This window comes from Pempheris klunzingeri, chromosome 4 (assembly GCF_042242105.1).
Source record: "Pempheris klunzingeri isolate RE-2024b chromosome 4, fPemKlu1.hap1, whole genome shotgun sequence".
Classification (NCBI taxonomy): Eukaryota; Metazoa; Chordata; class Actinopteri; order Acropomatiformes; family Pempheridae; genus Pempheris; species Pempheris klunzingeri.
In genome coordinates this window covers 4,591,796-4,608,839 of record NC_092015.1, presented here as the reverse complement: position 1 = coordinate 4,608,839, position 17,044 = coordinate 4,591,796, and the positions used below count along the sequence as shown (strand labels likewise).

At 42.1% G+C, this 17,044-nt stretch overlaps 1 protein-coding gene across 7 annotated transcripts in view; it reads left to right on the top strand.

Moving 5' to 3' along the window:
- Positions 1-17,044, top strand: part of ryr1b (ryanodine receptor 1b (skeletal)) — a 70,049-nt gene that overhangs the window by 38,224 nt on the left and 14,781 nt on the right. The window contains exons 53-85 of one of the 7 annotated variants that reach the window (XM_070828714.1): positions 35-113; positions 222-311; positions 541-681; positions 813-890; positions 997-1,072; positions 1,162-1,285; positions 1,375-1,490; positions 1,593-1,660; positions 1,931-2,052; positions 2,337-2,386; positions 4,407-4,467; positions 4,590-4,716; positions 4,798-4,906; positions 5,013-5,094; positions 5,322-5,452; positions 5,574-5,894; positions 6,208-6,448; positions 6,854-6,941; positions 7,047-7,139; positions 7,521-7,535; positions 9,171-9,341; positions 9,508-9,567; positions 9,653-9,787; positions 10,162-10,274; positions 10,366-10,462; positions 10,556-10,662; positions 10,754-10,805; positions 11,289-11,351; positions 14,458-14,557; positions 15,278-15,357; positions 15,497-15,573; positions 15,658-15,731; positions 16,370-16,387. In XM_070828714.1, coding sequence (XP_070684815.1) covers positions 35-113; positions 222-311; positions 541-681; positions 813-890; positions 997-1,072; positions 1,162-1,285; positions 1,375-1,490; positions 1,593-1,660; positions 1,931-2,052; positions 2,337-2,386; positions 4,407-4,467; positions 4,590-4,716; positions 4,798-4,906; positions 5,013-5,094; positions 5,322-5,452; positions 5,574-5,894; positions 6,208-6,448; positions 6,854-6,941; positions 7,047-7,139; positions 7,521-7,535; positions 9,171-9,341; positions 9,508-9,567; positions 9,653-9,787; positions 10,162-10,274; positions 10,366-10,462; positions 10,556-10,662; positions 10,754-10,805; positions 11,289-11,351; positions 14,458-14,557; positions 15,278-15,357; positions 15,497-15,573; positions 15,658-15,731; positions 16,370-16,387 — 3,359 coding nt within the window. Of the gene's footprint in view, positions 1-34; positions 114-221; positions 312-540; positions 682-812; positions 891-996; positions 1,073-1,161; positions 1,286-1,374; positions 1,491-1,592; positions 1,661-1,930; positions 2,053-2,336; positions 2,387-4,406; positions 4,468-4,589; positions 4,717-4,797; positions 4,907-5,012; positions 5,095-5,321; positions 5,453-5,573; positions 5,895-6,207; positions 6,449-6,853; positions 6,942-7,046; positions 7,140-7,520; positions 7,536-9,170; positions 9,342-9,507; positions 9,568-9,652; positions 9,788-10,161; positions 10,275-10,365; positions 10,463-10,555; positions 10,663-10,753; positions 10,806-11,288; positions 11,370-14,457; positions 14,558-15,277; positions 15,358-15,496; positions 15,574-15,657; positions 15,732-16,369; positions 16,388-17,044 lie in introns of all 7 variants that reach the window. The other 6 variants (XM_070828711.1, XM_070828715.1, XM_070828712.1 and 3 more) reach the window with 6 other exon arrangements.

Below are 17,044 nucleotides of genomic sequence, written 5' to 3'. Positions count from 1 at the left end.
CTGCAGTATTAAATAAATGCTAATTCCTTCACAGCACCATCATCCCAGAGAGGCTGGATGCCTTCATCAACAAGTATGCAGAGCACACTCATGACAAATGGGCCTTTGAAAAGGTCAGTTGTGAAAAATGTTAATGATCAGATATAAATTGTTGAAGTCTGTGTTTGTTATTCGAAAACGTTAGTTCTTTGTATTGATTATATCGATGTTACAATTTTCAGATTCAGAACAACTGGACCTACGGAGAGGTGTTAGATGAGAATGCTAAGACTCACCCAATGCTCCGGCCATACAAAACGTTCTCTGAAAAGGTAATAGTTAGTCATCTTCACAGGTCTAAACTGTAACTAAGCTTATTTATTAGCTTATTTAGTTGATTTAAAATCTGATGAATCCAGCACTGTTATTCCAGGATACCTGAGCCATGAACTTTTCATGTCTGATTCCACGTATTTAAGATCTTTACTGAAAGTCTAAAAACAAACCTAGTGTTTACAGGTTTGCTGTTAGTTTTTAAATCCCCCTCTCTCTGTTTTTTAGGACAAGGAAATATATCGTTGGCCAATCAAAGAATCCATTAAAGCCATGCTGGCCTGGGAGTGGACCTTGGAGAAAGCCAGGGACGGGGAGGGAGAGGTTGAGAAGAAGACCGCTACACGGAAGATTTCCCAAACTGCTCAGGTATAAAAACACTCCAGTATTCTGTTCTTGTTTTTCTTATATATTTTTCTAATTATTCAATTTTTACTTTCCTGTATTTTTATCTTGGTTGTACTTATTTCTGTCCTTTTTCTTGTCTTTCCTCTGTTTAGGCCACTTATGATCCCAGTCACGGCTACAACCCTCAGCCAATAGATATAGCAGGAATGGCCCTGTCCAGAGAGCTGCAGGTGTGTACCGCTCTGTCAGTCTGTGTTAGTGCTGATTGGGCTCATACTTTGGTCAGACATTTCATCGAGAGCTTGACACTTTCATTTTCTTACCCTCTCTATGCAGTCTATGGCTGAGCAGCTGGCTGAGAACTACCACAACACCTGGGGCAGGAAGAAGAAGTTGGAGCTGCAGTCCAAAGGTAAGACGGACAGGTTTTCAGATACACATCCTTAACTTGTTGCTATTTTGTAGTCTGCTGAGTCCAAAGATGACTTGTGCTTCTGTTAGGCGGTGGCACCCATCCTTTGCTTGTGCCTTATGACACCCTGACGGCTAAGGAGAAGGCGAGGGACAGGGAGAAGGCCCAGGACCTGCTCAAGTTCCTCCAGCTCAATGGATATGCTGTGACGAGGTAAGCAGGAGCTTCCCACCATTTCAGTTTAAGTGAAGTGTTTCCTCTCTCTTTCTGTCATCTTTACTCCGTCTTCTCTCCATCCTCAGGGGACTGAAGGACATGGAGCAGGACATTTCCTCCATTGAGAAGCGTTTTGCCTACGGCTTCCTCCAAAAGCTTCTCAAATGGATGGACATCGCCCAGGAGTTCATTGCACATCTTGGTACTGCTGTCTGAGAAACAAAGACTCTTCATAGGTGTAGCACTTCAACATGCACCTTTTGACTGAGATCGTACTTATTCTTTATTTCCATTTTTTTAACAGAGGCTGTGGTTAGCAGTGGTCGAGTGGAGAAGTCACCACATGAACAGGAGATCAAGTTCTTTGCCAAGGTGAGCTTTTTGGAGTCTCTTTTTGGTTGTCTCCCTCTGCAGGAAAGTCAGAGGTCATGAGTATTAACACAACTTCACCCTAGAGTTGTTTAAGAGCGTTGGTGAAATGCACTTCACAATGAGTCCTCATCTGTCTTCCCTCTACGTCACCCTGCTACTCATGATGAACACTGACGAAGCCTGTTAAATGGCACAGTATGTTTCTTAGGAGGTTATTACTTCCTGTAATGAATATTTCATTTTGAGTTTTTTTTTTTTTTTTTTTTATAGATCCTCTTGCCGCTGGTAAATCAGTACTTCAAGAACCACTGCCTCTACTTCCTCTCCACTCCTGCTAAAGTCTTGGGAAGTGGAGGGCATTCCTCCAATAAGGAGAAGGAGATGATTGCAAGGTATGTGCAGGAAAAGCTCAGAAAAGGTTATTCAAAAGGCTGGTTAGTTCTGAATTATTTGAGTTGAACTCTTTAGCATGAACAGTACCTTTCCTTTAGTACAGTACTTTCCTGTGACAGTGTCTGTCCTCTCCCTCTTCCGTGTTTCTCCATCTCTCTCCCACTGTGCATTACCTTTTATTTCCTTGACCTCCCTTTTGCTTTCTGTGTCACTTCACTGCCCTGTTTTCCCTTACCGTCCTCCTCCCTCTCCCTCCCTTTCCTCTTTTCTCCTCCTACCTCAGTATCTTCTGTAAGTTGGCTGCTTTGGTGAGGCACAGAGTATCTCTCTTTGGTAAGGAATCTGCATGGTGGCGTTACGCCCTGTCACCACCCCTGTCCCTTTGTATTAGTTTTCCTGTCTAATTATCTTTTATTTCTCCAGATCTTGTTTGCTTCCTCCTCCTTGCTGCCTTCCCGTTTACTTACTAATCAGCATTGTGTCACAGATTCACATTCACTCTCATTCTCTCTCCTTGTCTAATGCTTCTCTCTCTCTTTAGCTCAGCTTCTGCTTGGCTTTGATGTTTTCTGCAACCAGGGGCCAGACGCATAAAACGCTGTGTAGATTCATGACTAAAACTAAAGACAGAGATATGCATACGCATTATTTTCATAATATTTATAAAGCCTCCTGATGTACGCCCGATTCTATTTTATGTTTTAATAATTGTGAAAGTGCACAAGCCTCATTTCCACTTTCACAGTTAGCCATACATGAATGCAGATATGGCCTTAAACATGTGTTTGCACATTGATACTTGTGCCTGCGCCACCACTCATTAGACCGGCCAACAGTGCAGTGCAGTTTAACCAACGCTGCCTCAGCAAGCTTCTCAAACAGCTGTCAGTACACACAACCTTTAGGCATGGCTATGTTATTTATAGTGCCTGTACCATTAATGTATCATGTATCTGCAAACCTTTATTACCACTAATGTAAATGTCAGAAGGATGATCAGTGGGGAATTTATAGAGCTCATAGTGAAACTGCCCTTGAATTCAGGATAAAACTAAAAAATCATTAAATTATGGTTTAAATGTGAATAAAAATAATGTTAAAATTCATCATTTGTGAATTTAAAATTGGGCAGCGCGGTGGAGCGGTGGTTAGCACTGCTGCCTCACAGCAAAAAGGTTCAGCAGGTTTGTGGTTGAGCCTTGAACCTCTCTGTTCTCCCCGTGCTTGTGTGGATTTTCTCCGGGTACTCCGGCTTCCTGCCACAGTCCAAAGACATGCAGGTTAATTGGTGACTCTAAATTGCCCGTAGGTGTGAGCGTGAATGGTTGACTGTCTCTATGTGATGGCCCTGTGTACGGTCCAGGGTGCCTCTGCCTCTCACCCAAAGCCAGCTGGGTTTGTTTCCAGCCCCCTGCGGCACTCAAGGATAAGTGGTATAGACAATAGATGAATGGATGGATAAATTCAAAGTTCTCCTTTTATTAACATTTTACAGAACACTGTGCAGACCACGAAAACAAAAACACAATCAGTGAAATTGGCAAAGAACTTAAAGTAACAGTGTTTTACTGGACATGTGTTTCATGTCCACTTTATCATATCACCTGCAGCTATCGCTAGAAAACTGTGTGTGCGCCTGGTGTGAAGTATGTGTGAGATGTGCAAATTGAGGTGTGCTTTCTTCTTTTACAAGTACCATGTGTGGGAAATGCTGTATGCATGTTTTTGTGCGTATGCATCGTTTATACATCTGTAAAAGTTTTGTTTTTTGCTTTTAAGCTCTCGACTCAGATTGATACTCATAAAAAGCGGGTGATTTGAGCATGAATATCTGAAGTGGTTTCAGGTATCCACAGACGCCATTGTACTGCGACTCTGAGTTATACGAGGCAGTGTATGCTTTACGCTCATTCTCACCACCATGTGTCAGTCACTCTTATGTAACCAGTGGTCACTGGACACTGGCAAGCACTTCACTCAAAGTACACCACTGTGACTGATCTATGAAATGTATCATATGTCAAAAATTCAGTTTTTAACATAGAATCCGGCACAATGTTATATGTGTCAACTGTTCCACAATCACCTGTTTGTGTTGTCCTAGTTATGTTATCTTCAGTATCTGCGATTAAGAAAAATTAATGGTTTCTATGTAATTTTGAGTTTGATATTTTATAACACAACCCACTAATACAGAGACTGTATGCCCTGTTTTCTGATTTTAATGTAGAGTAATGTAGAAACTCTTCCATTATGAACAAATGTGGCATCTGCAATGAATTGGGCTCCTGTAGAAAGTATATTTGTATAGCAGGACAGCTCTGACAACACATATTTGGTGTGCTGTTTTCAGGAACCGATGCAGGCGCAGTGGTAAACTGTCTGCACATCCTCTCACGATCACTGGATGCCAGGTACCTCAGTCCGTTCATATCACCTCTGCAGCACATCTCCAGGCAGACAGAAAAAAATACAAGAAGGCTATCTGAGACTATATGCATCATTATGGCTATTCTTTTGTGGCCTTCTTTTCAAGGACTGTCATGAAATCAGGCCCTGAGATCGTTAAGGCCGGCCTGCGTCAGTTCTTTGAGAGTGCTGCGGATGACATTGAGAAGATGGTTGAGAATCTGAAACTGGGCAAAGTGTCCAGTCGAAACCAGGTCAGAGACGACGCCACACGGCATTACACGCTCCTGTTCGCTTTTCTTGTTAACCGACACCAGTGTCTGTGCATGTTGTAGGTAAAGGGTGTGTCCCAGAACATCAACTACACCACCACCGCCCTGCTGCCGGTCCTCACTTCACTCTTTGACCACATCGCCCAGCACCAGTTTGGAGATGACGTCATGAGTGAGTGAAATGCTTTCGGCTATTTTTAGCATTCATGGCTTTTGACCCAGTGACACAAGGGACTGACTCGAAGCTAATGCAATCCCTCTCTTCTCTCCATCCTCAGTGGACGACTTGCAAATATCCTGCTATCGTTTAATGTGCAGTATCTACTCTTTGGGCACAGTGAAGACTCCACATGTAGAGAAGTGAGTAGAGACTCTGCATCTGTGAAGGTCCAAACATAAGCATCATTTACCAATTCTATCTGTCTCTGTCTCTCTCTCATGTCTGAACCCTTTATCTTTAGATCCAGAACAAGAAAAAATGTCAATGTATGCACAATGATTGATTGTGCATTGATTTTTTTTTTTTTTTTTACTGGTTTTGTTGAAGACATTTCTTGTGGCTCTTGTGTTATTTTTCTCCTGTGCAGACAGCGACCAGCTCTTGGCGAGTGTTTAGCCCATTTAGCAGCTGCCATGCCAGTTGCCTTCCTCGAGCCAGCGCTGAATGAGTTCAACACGTTTTCTGTTTACACCACCAAGACTCCCAGAGAGAGATCCAGTGGGTTTTAACACGACGCTACCCTTACATTTTATTTTACATTTATCATGTTATTAGAACATGTTGATGATTAATCATCTCCTTACCTTTTATTGCATCTGTCTACTCTCTCCCTCCTCAGTTCTGGGTCTTCCCAACAACGTGGAGGAGCTGTGCACTGACATCCCAGAGCTGGAAATCCTGATGAAGGAGATCCATGACCTGGCTGAGTCCGGGGCTCGCTATACAGAGATGCCCCATGTGATTGAGATCACCCTGCCCATGTTGTGTAACTACCTCCCACGCTGGTGGGAGAGGGGCATGGAGAACTTCCCCGAGCAGGAGGGTCAGCTCTGTACCTCTGTCACCTCCGAGCATCTTAACCAGCTGCTGGGTAGCATCATGAAGATTGTGGTCAACAACTTGGGCATAGATGAGGCCTCCTGGATGAAGAGGTTGGCAGGTCAGTGAGCAGAAGTTTTACAATTAGCCAGCAGGCTTTTAGGTAATGTTCTGGCCACCCATGGTTCTGTGTGGGGCAACTTTTACGTCTACATGGGAGGCCACTTTAGTTTTTATAGTCAATCCTTATCCTTATGAGTTCTTATAAACTTTTATGGCATTGTTTACTGAATGCTAAATGTTGGATTTGCAAATAAATAAATAAAATAAATAAATGTGACATTTTCACATTTTGTACATCTCATTTTTGGAGAAAACTATGCTCACTCTTACGACTGCCGACGGCTCTTTATTCCTGTTTACCCCTTGCACAGTGTTCGCCCAGCCTATTGTCAGCAGGGCTAAACCAGAGATGCTTAAATCCCACTTCATTCCCACCATGGAAAAGCTGAAGAAGCGCTCTGGGAAGGTGGTGGCCGAGGAGGATCAGCTGCGTATGGAGGGCAAGACGGAGGTGGACAGTGAAAATGGGACCATCCGAGATGAGTTTGCTGTGCTGTGTCGTGACCTGTATGCTCTCTACCCCTTGCTCATCCGATACGTGGACAACAGCAGGTATCTGAAGTTACCAATGACGGGATAAATGTATAGAAGTCATTTCTGTGTATTGTTAGGACTACAGTTTAATTTATTCTCCAGAGTCAGTGAGCATGGTTCTTCTTTAGGAGCACTTGATGGACACAATATTACTGTATTTTATGTCGAGACTAAGCTGCAACGTTTTTATATTTAAATACTGAAATGAGCACCTATGACAGTAAAAGACAGTATTTGTTTGTACTGCAGCTGATGGTGTTTGTGGTTCCCTAAAGCATTTTTAAAGATAATTCCACCCCCATCTGTCAAAGGGACATAAATATTGCAGTTGTTTTGTTTTTTTTTGTTTGCAAAGCTGAAAGCCAGACTTTGATTTAAGTACTTGAGCTAATTTGTTGCTGGCATTGCTGTGTTTGTGTGAAGGGCTCGGTGGTTGACCTGTCCAGACCCAGATGCTGAGGAACTCTTCAGGATGGTGGGAGAGGTCTTCATTTTCTGGTCCAAATCCCACGTGAGTTTTTCCGTAGTCTCCTCTGATTTATTTTTTTTAATTTATTTTCTGTGATTTTTGCCTGCCCTTGACCATTGAACCGTTTGCTTGTGTCATTTGTTACAGAACTTTAAGAGGGAGGAGCAGAACTTTGTGGTGATGAATGAGATCAACAACATGTCGTTCCTGACTGCTGACAGTAAGAGCAAGATGAGCAAGGTGAGAGAGGACAAGAAGACAAATAGCTAAGTAAAACATAGCCTGTTACTTAATTAGTGGTTTTATTCACTTACTCTATATCTCCAGCTGTAACTCCTTAAGAAACTAAACTCTAATAATTAATATTTCACTAACACCATCCACCTCAAGCAGGGAAAGATTTGAACGACTTTAAATCTATGAATCAACTTTTATTTCCTTTCTTTCTTCTTTATTGAAGAAATCAACAGGTAAATGATTATTCTGTAAATAATAATCATTTTCTAGAAATGTCAGCGTTGTAGTCTATTACGTAAGCAACAGTAATAGTAAGAGTAGGAGTGTCGCTAACTGTGTTTTCTCCTTATATCCTGTGATCGGGGTTGGATGCTGGGCCACTAGGCCGGAGATGGAGAGGTTAGACTGTGTTTGTGCACGAGCGCTGTGCTGATCGCATGGCACCATGAGTTTGGGAGGCATTTCATCAAGCTCTCCCATGGATTACCACACTTCTTACACACAGACCCCAATATTCACACACATACATACACACAAAGTTACTATCAGGAAAGAACTCACTACAATAGACATTCAGTAATAACAATAATGCATATCCATGGGTGAAATGGTGCCGCGTAATGTAGATTTAGTTGAAAGTGCTTATATTAAGAATGTTTTCTGTGAGTGGGACATATTTGTGATTGTATTTGAGCAATACTGAGTGTGAGTGTGTGTGTGTTAGGGATGTGTTTCGTCTGTGTGTGTGTGTGTGTGTGTGTATATGTGTGAGTAGGGGTCTGGAGCGGCTTGATGAAAGCTCTTTGCTGTAGTGGCCTGAGAGGTTTCATGGCGCTCGGTTGAGCAGTTGTGTATCGAATTTGTGTGCACTCCTGCAGCCGAGCACCATCACCCTACATTTCTTTGATTAATAAACTGTTTGCCTTTAGATCGTCCCTGTTGGATACAGTTGTGGAGCACATGCTACTGTGCAATATGTGATGTTGAAATTTTGTCGTTGACGCTTGGATTTCTTTCAGCTTTTGTGGCAAAGATTCCTGCACTGGGGGACTCTTCTCTTTTCAATATTATCATTAACTTTATGATCACTACCTGTTTTCACCGAAAAGCCATACCTTGCTGTTAGCATTAGACTCGCTTGATCCATCAGCAGCATATGTAGCTTGCAGGGTTTGTCAGGTGAAACTGAAGCTAGCTTGACATCACCAGATATCTGTCATCTTATTTACTAACGGGACTCTTCCCTACATGCCTAATTCATTGACACCATTGAATTGTTAAATCACTGAATTTCTAATCACTGTTTGATGGATGTTTTTATCATGGTTGCTGTAAGATAAATAAGAAAACCTCCTCTCCTCGGCTATCACTTGCGCATTACTGTCGTGAGCCTCTGTTACCTGATCATCACAGCGCCTCTCTCTGCCCCAAGAGCAGTTTTCCCCACACACACACACACCCACACACACACACCATGCACACTGGGGGCGGAGAGGGTGCTGTGAGGCCAGACAACAGTCAGTAATGAGCATTGGCAGCCTCGGGACAGGAGTGTGTGAGAAGAGCTCCAGGGCGATGGAGCTGACCCCATAGACTTGTGCTGTGTGTGCTGTCCAGTGGACAGGATGTGCCCAGTCTGGCCACTGCACTACTAACAGTGAGGCTGCATTGTGTGTTATGACTGTAGCTGCTGCAGCAGTGAAGCACCTGGAACACCAGCAGAAGAGAAAATGTAGTCGTCGGTCTGTCTGATTCCAGCTGGAGAGAAATGACCATCTCCTTACTGTTGATTCATGTTATCAGCATGTTGTGATATTATGTAAAATGTTACTTGGCAGTTGGTTCTTGTTATCTCGTATCAATTCCCTGTTATTCTCTGTTGTAAGTAGTAGTAGTACTTCATCACTGTTTTGTTAAATATTCTCAAAAGCCTCCACTGTCACAATCCTTCTCTGAAAAGGACATTTTAACGTGGAAAGGGGCTTATAGATCGAACAATGACGGGACGGTCTGAACTTTTCTTTTTCCCTCTAGAGTGGAGGCTCAGAGCAGGAGCGTACCAAGAAGAAGCGGCGGGGGGATCGCTACTCTGTGCAAACCTCCCTTATTGTAGCAGCATTAAAGAAGCTGCTTCCCATCGGCCTCAACATGTGCTCTCCTGCAGACCAGGAGCTCATCAATCTTGCCAAGATCAGATACTCACTGGTACTTTGATCTGTTTCAAGCCAGGTCACTGACTGTATTATGTCCCAATATGGGACCCAATATACTTTTCTGTGTGTATGAACATCAGTTATTTGACTGATGATAGATAGATGGATGAACAAATCAGTTGTCATGGTCCCCTGACCCTTGGTCTCCTCTCTTGCAGAAAGACACAGATGAAGAGGTGAGGGAGTTCTTGCACAACAATCTGCATCTGCAAGGCAAGGTGAGTGGACCTTTTTATTAGTTCTGCACATTAAAGATGAAAATATAGACCTTGGTAATAACTTTACATGCATTATACATTTCAGGTGGAGGACCCAGCCATGCGCTGGCAGATGTCTCTTTATAAGGAGATGGCTGGAAAGGCTGAAGATGCCGAGGACCCTGAGAAGGTGGTGAAAAGGGTACAAGAGGTGTCTGCTGTCCTTTACCACATTGAGGTGGTGAGTATGGACACAAGCACAAGTGCTCTGCAAACAAACACACGTGGCTGTGTACAAAGTGTAGGCATTATTTTGTTGCCAGCTAGAAAAGATTTTTCCAATATTCTCAGGGAGGATTCAAGTTGACTTCACTCATTCATTCATTCATCCATCTATTTATTTCATTGTTTTTATTATTGCTTTTATTTTTGAATGTAGGTCTTTATATTTGCACTTTCTAATGCTCTCTCCCTCCTGCTTTTGTCTTTTCCTATTTTCCTCTTGTTCTAAATTCATTGTAATCTTTGCTTTTGCTTGGCCTCATTTAAAACTCCATTTTTAAAGATGCTATACAAATAAACTTATTATTATTATTATAATTTTTCTCGGTGCAGACTGAGCATCCCTTCAAGTCAAAGAAAATGGTGTGGCACAAGCTGCTGTCCAAACAGCGTCGCAGGGCTGTGGTTGCCTGTTTCAGGATGACGCCTCTATACAACATCCCCACGTAATGACACCTTTCATACTTCATTTAATGTATAAAAAAGTCAGAAGGCTTTACATAAGCCATTACAACCCTCTGGCCTCTCCTCTCACAGGCACAGGGCAACCAACATGTTCTTGGACGCCTACAAACGCAACTGGCTAGAGACGGAGGGTTACTCATTTGAGGACAAGATGATCGACGACTTATCAGTGAGTCATCTTCTCCTTCATTCTGAGACAAACAGTTGGCATCAATGGCATATTGTCCACAGTGTATACTAAGGTTTTCTGTTATTAAAACAGAAAGCCATGGAGGAAGAAGAGGAAGAGGAAGAGGAGACTGAGACAAAGCCTGACCCCCTTCATCAGCTGATTCTTCATTTCAGCCGCACAGCTCTCACAGAAAAGACGTAAGAGCATCTTACCTCCTTTGTGACTCCTCTCTGTGACCTGCTCCTCTGTGATGCTCACTGATTTCTGATTTCTGTTGTGTCATTACAGTAAACTTGACCTTGACCATCTCTATATGTCTTATGCTGATATTATGGCAAAGGTAAGACAGCGTCTTAAAATGTGGGTCCATGAACGTGATGTAAACTGTGTGTTATTGTTTGCTGAGAAATGACAGAAATACCAAATTACCTGGAAACTGGAGACTGGAAGAGACACTGAAATTGCACAGAATAGAGTATGGTGTTGATTTGTGATGGTGGCTGCTTGCATATGGTACAACCCTACTGCATGTTGCTTTCAGCGCCAACTATTTGGGTTGATTCTCAGTATAATTTTCTATCCCAAGCCTAATTCTAACCCTTCTACAAGGAAGAAAATCTTTCCCAAATCTTTCAAAAATTGTTTTATTTGTGTGACATTAACACAAACCTAACTGATATTGTTTAACTTGACTTAAACTCTACCAGGTGAACACATTTATATATTTACATAAGATTTTTATAATTTCACAGAATTGTGTGAGCATGTGGAGTAAGATTGTGAGCTTGTACTCAGTGCCTGACTTGCTGTCATCTCCCTGCAGAGCTGCCACATTGGTGAGGAGGACGAAGGGGGAGAACAGGAGGGGGAGGAGCCATCCTTTGAGGTGCGGCAGACAGAGATGGTATGGGGGGACCAGGGGAAGGGAGACAGGGGAGACAGCGGAGAAGCAACTCCCCACGCAGAGTGACCACACCACGACATCACACACTCGGCACACCCCCCCACACCACCCACCTCTTTCTGTCTTTTTTCTCGTTCACTCACACCACTTGTCTACTTCCTGCTATGGTGGATTGACCTGTGCATGCCTTTGCTGGACTCTGCCCACCAGACTCAATTTGTCTTTATTTCCTAAACTGCATGACTTGAGTGCAGAGAGATGGTGCAGCTAAAGACAACAAAATGAAACAAAAACAAACCACTGAGTCTTTGCTGACGGTTTAATTTTAGAATCACAATTTCCAAGCCTGATGTGCTTCAAAATTTTTAGGGGTTGATTGACTGAGTCCACTGCAAAACGGCCAACAAGTTTTAGCACATCTATCAAATACTTATCCTAAAGAAGTACAACAGCATTTAAATGTATTTGAAGTCAATGAAGTTCAAAAGAAAGTGCTTCTTTACTACTGAGCTTAAAATACACAGTACTGTGCAAAAGATGTTTGGAACAACGAAGCTGCCAAGTTCCTTCAGAAACTGTTTGCAAGTGAATAATTAATGCTGTTTTGAAGGCAAAGGGTGGTCGCACCAAATATTGGTTTGATTTAGATTTTTCTTCTGTTAGTTCACTTTGCATTTTGCAAATTGGTAAAAATAAACAATTGAATTTTATATTTTTGAAAGCATTCTTTTCCTCACAGCTGCCTAAAACTTTTGCACAGTTCTGTAGTTGTCATGAAAATGTCTGAAATATACGTACTAATAATCAAAAATGTATTTGAAAATAAAATACACATTTGTGTCACTTCTTCAGCCAGGCAATTACCACTTAACTATCACTTTGCCACATTTAATATCCACAAACGTGCTCAGCAGCACCTAAAACAAATCTTGGTGAATCAACCTCTTAGTATGACGGGTAAGTTGATTGAATATCTCAATGATTTGTTTTGCCTTAAAAGCCAGGTTTGGACACTGTGATGTTGTAGCTATACTGCAGAGATGGCTTTTCCTGGAGGGTAGCATTGCACCCTTTTCCACTGCAAATTCCTTATTTTCTTATTAAGGCTATTTTTTATTAACTATAAATCTGTACCATTCCTTTTTGGTACCCGCAGTGTGCTCAGGAATGTAATGTTACCACCCACAACTTAGTTGAGCAGCTATTTTTGAAAACTGGTTATCAAGCCCAGCCTTGCAGCAGGTTTCCTGATAGTAGAGCCAGCTCTCCCAGGCTTGCCTCACCCTTTCCTGACTCACACGGTCTTGTACTCACCTGCTAATCGGGCTGTTTTCGCCCCTGTGGGCTAACCTGATAACTTTAGTTTGAAATCTAATAACTGACAAGTAGCTGTTTGTCTCAACTTTGAATTGGCGAACACTAACAAGTCTCCCTCTCTGTGCTCACCAAGGACTACAGTAAAAGCCTGCACAGTCAGCCGTACACACACTATCCCAAACCCAAGCGCACACACTCAGTCACACATCCAGACCCACACACACACACACACACACACACACATACACACATAAGCACATACAGTCTCTCCAAACTCACCACGAAAGACACATCTTTCCTTCAAAGATGAACTGAACCTCTGTAACTAGAGAAAAGTTCCTGCGTAATTTTATTGAACACAGTCAGGCTTACGAGGGAGGGGGGCGGAGGGAGGGGTAGATTCAGTTCTGGGTGCTTTGGGTGGGGCTTTATGCATGGTCTGCAGGGGGTGGGTCAAATCTAACTCTTCTGTCAACAGGATGGTTTTTCATAGCAGCTATACTGTCTTATTTGTAATGAAGGGATGTCTGTATTAGAACATATCATAGACAGTAAAGTACAGCACAGGGGACAGAGTAGTGAATGAGACTAGTATATTATGTAGCAGCATTAAAGTATTACACTATAATATTTCACAGTATAATTGCTCCTGATGATTGGTGATTTTAAATAAATTCAAAATAATATAATGATAATGCCAAATGATACTTAGAGTTAATCCAAATAAATGTCTTTCCATGTTTTCAGCTCAGGTTTGCCGGCTCACAGGTAGAAGCCCGTTGTTTTTAAACATAAAAACAGAAAGGAACCACATGAGTCAGGTAGCATAGCTGTAGGGCTTCAGGCCACGAGAGAGAACAACAGTGAGTTGTGCTGTTGGAAGTAGGATATGCATGCTGTGTTACTCTGACAACTGCTGGTGCTTCCTCGTAAGAATGTGTGAAATGTGTGTTATGCTCTGGGAGGAAATGTTTGCTGCCATCGAATGTTTGCTGCTGGAAGATGTCAAGAGCTGGAATAACTGTCTCCAACACTAATACACATTGTGTTCCAATTGGAGAGAATGTGTGTGTGTTCCCGTATTTCTGTCTTTGGGGGAATTAAAATGAGTTTTAGGCCTTTAGATTTGTCTTTTCCATGAATAAAGGGCCAATGCTGAGCCAAGTAGTTCCAGCAAGACAGTGATTTATAGAAGGAAAGGTTCAACATCTGGGCAGATACAGTTGTACCTGGTCTTAATGCTAAGCTAACTGTTGTAGGTGAAACTTTCAATAATCTTTAGAGACTGTGCGACATTGTATTTTTAGTAGTTACAGCTATTTGTTCATGAGCATCCATGGTTTTGTTCAGCCAGCTGGAAGGGAGTAATGTCTGCCCAACACCACAAGGAGGACAGGCCTGACGAAAAACAGTAGCTATCTGTCAGAAAATAACTCCTAAAGTCATCATGCACTGCAAACTGAGATAGTAAAGCTAACACATTCCAGACATGTAACTGTAATGAACAGAAATTAGATTAGTGATTAATTAAGAACCTGCTATTTTAAACCTTAACAAACTGGAATGTCTTGTTTGTCGTCATCAACTTTAGCTCCATAAGAAACGTCTCTGTGTGTAGTCAGTGAATGGTGATATTTAGGTTGGAGGATGAGGATGAGGATGAGGATGAGGATGAGGATGAGTGTGTGTGTGTTTGTGTGCGTGAGTGCGGGGGGCAGTGCAGCTCCTGTTGGCAGGGTTACAGCTTTGTCCCTCCTGCTCTTCTCCACAGGAAAAGGAGATGGAGAAACAGAGGCTTCTGTACCAGCAGTCCCGTCTACACAACCGCGGGGCTGCAGAGATGGTGCTGCAGATGATCAGTGCCTGTAAAGGTAGCTGCTACACACACACACACACACACACACACACCTACACACACACACACACACACACATACATTAGTTTTTGTCATTTGTGTGAACATTATATTGATTTATTTAGAGTTAATTCACTATAGACTACTCTAATCATTGTTGTAATTACTTAATTTTACATGAGCTGTAAATTACCCATCACGGCTAATCTGTAACATATATGTTTTGGTGATAATTTACTCTGTATTACTACTATAGGTCCCTCCAGTCCGCTCAGTTTAATGTAAGGATAGAGGTGTGAGATGCATCGCTTTCCCAGGTTTAGAGGTTTAGAGGTTTTAAACAATAAATCATGTGGATAGTTTACTTTGCCTTGAGGAGTGAATGATAAAAATTCTAAAAAGCAGTGGAGAGATCATTTTCCCAGGCTTTTGGGTAAATAAAAGCTGTAATGTTATAAGCCAGTTCAGCTTTCTTTCTCATAAAAAAAAAAATCAATAGTAACAAAATGATAAAATACAAAGACCTACAATTAAAACAAGACGTACAAAAAAAACCATGAAATAAGAGCAGACAGAGCAGAAAAAACCAAACTAGTTCAGCTGTAAATCTGTCAGCACAAAGCAATATGATGCAGAGTGTTCGGAGATATTTAATTCGATGGATTTATCTCTTCTTTGATTACATTGTTGGTTCGAAAGCAGACACACACGCCTCTGATTTCTCTGCTTATTTCAGGCGAACCTGGAGCCATGGTTTCTTCCACACTCAAACTGGGAATCTCCATCCTCAATGGAGGCAACAGTGATGTACAGCAGGTAAATAAACCCAAGGAGGGTTTTACACACATATTAGGCAACTACATGTCAAGATATTAGAAAGCTGGGGAAAAGATCTAAACTAAACTTTCTACTTCTCAATATGATACCGTGTTAAGTTTTTCTGAACTGTGTGCAGAGGATGCTGGACTATCTGAAGGATAAAAAGGATGTGGGATTCTTCCTTAGCGTTCAGGCTCTGATGCAGACCTGCAGGTCAGTCATGAAAAGTAAAGTGACATTTTTCTGATTGCTGATTGGTTTGTAACATGACACTGACTGAGCATTTGATGTTGACAGCGTTTTGGATCTGAATGCTTTTGAGAGACAGAACAAGGCTGAGGGCCTTGGGATGGTTTCAGAGGAGGGCACTAGTGAGTATGGTCTACAGCCTCTTAATGTCACACAGTATCTGAACACACTGCCATTACATTAACACACACACACACAACCAGCCTTACATTCCTGTTGGAGTCTTTAAAATCTTATTATCTGATGTTTACATGATTTTTGCAACTGTTTCATGAAACTGTTTCCTCAATTTTTGCTTATTGTGTGTTTGTTTTGCTCTGTTTTGTGCTTTTGTGACTGTTGCTTGATCTCAGCTCTCTCTCACACAAAGGATTTTAGTGTCAATGACTCAATTCTGCATTAGTTTATATTATGTGTTCATAACATGTTTCTAGTTGCGATGTGTCGTGTGTTCTTGTATTTGTGCGTATCTGAGTGTGCCTGTTTGTGGATGCCGTGGTGGTTGCAGGTATGTTTTCATGTAAGTGTGTTTTTAGGGTGTTGTAGCCTCGACACTCTTGTGTAAGTCACAGCATTTTGACTCTTGATGTATGGAACTGTGTATCATCCACTGACAGCCATGAGATTTCTGGACTCACTGCGTCTCTCTCTTTGTCTTTCTCCCCCCCACATCTCGTTCACTTTGCCCCATTTCAACCCTTTACCCCCCCCATGCCCATGTCCTCCCCGCCCGTCAATTTGCTGCTTTTGCGGTTTTCAGATAAGAAGCTAGAACGTGGTAAATGAAACTTTGCTCTCATATATATTTTCTTTCTTTCACTCTCTCCTGTCCTCCCTGTCTCTTTTAGCTCTTAATCACCTGACTAGTTTTTTCCTTGCTGTGAACTTAATATGCATTTCATTTCACACTCAAGGAGTGAACGCTCAAGCTTTACAGTCACTTGCTCACTGTTATACTATAATGGAAACCTCGCAATGATACACATGCTGCAATAGTTGCACTTGTGCATTGTATCTCTGCTTTTTTCCTCCTGAAGTGACTATAAAGTTTAATTTTTTCGTCCTTGAGTGTTTTATCACAGATCTACTGTAACTCCAACACTCTCACTCTTGTGATTGATCAGCGGGAAGGAAGAGCAGTAACCTCATTCTTCCTCTCGCAGTCAGTTCTCTCAAGTAGATCATAGAGAACTACACTGACCCTGTGTCCTAGAAACTCTGAAATGAATTGCAGCAGCAGTAGGGACTCTCTACGCCCTGTACCTCTCAAACTGAAATGCTACACAGAACAGAGGTTTCTATCTAATTTCACATAGTTTATTAGTCCAATTAAATATATTGTTCGTACGCAATACTCTCTGAGCCCTGTGACTGACTGACGACCAGTCCAGGGTGCACCTCGCCTCTCGCCCAGCGTCAGCTGGGATTGACTCCA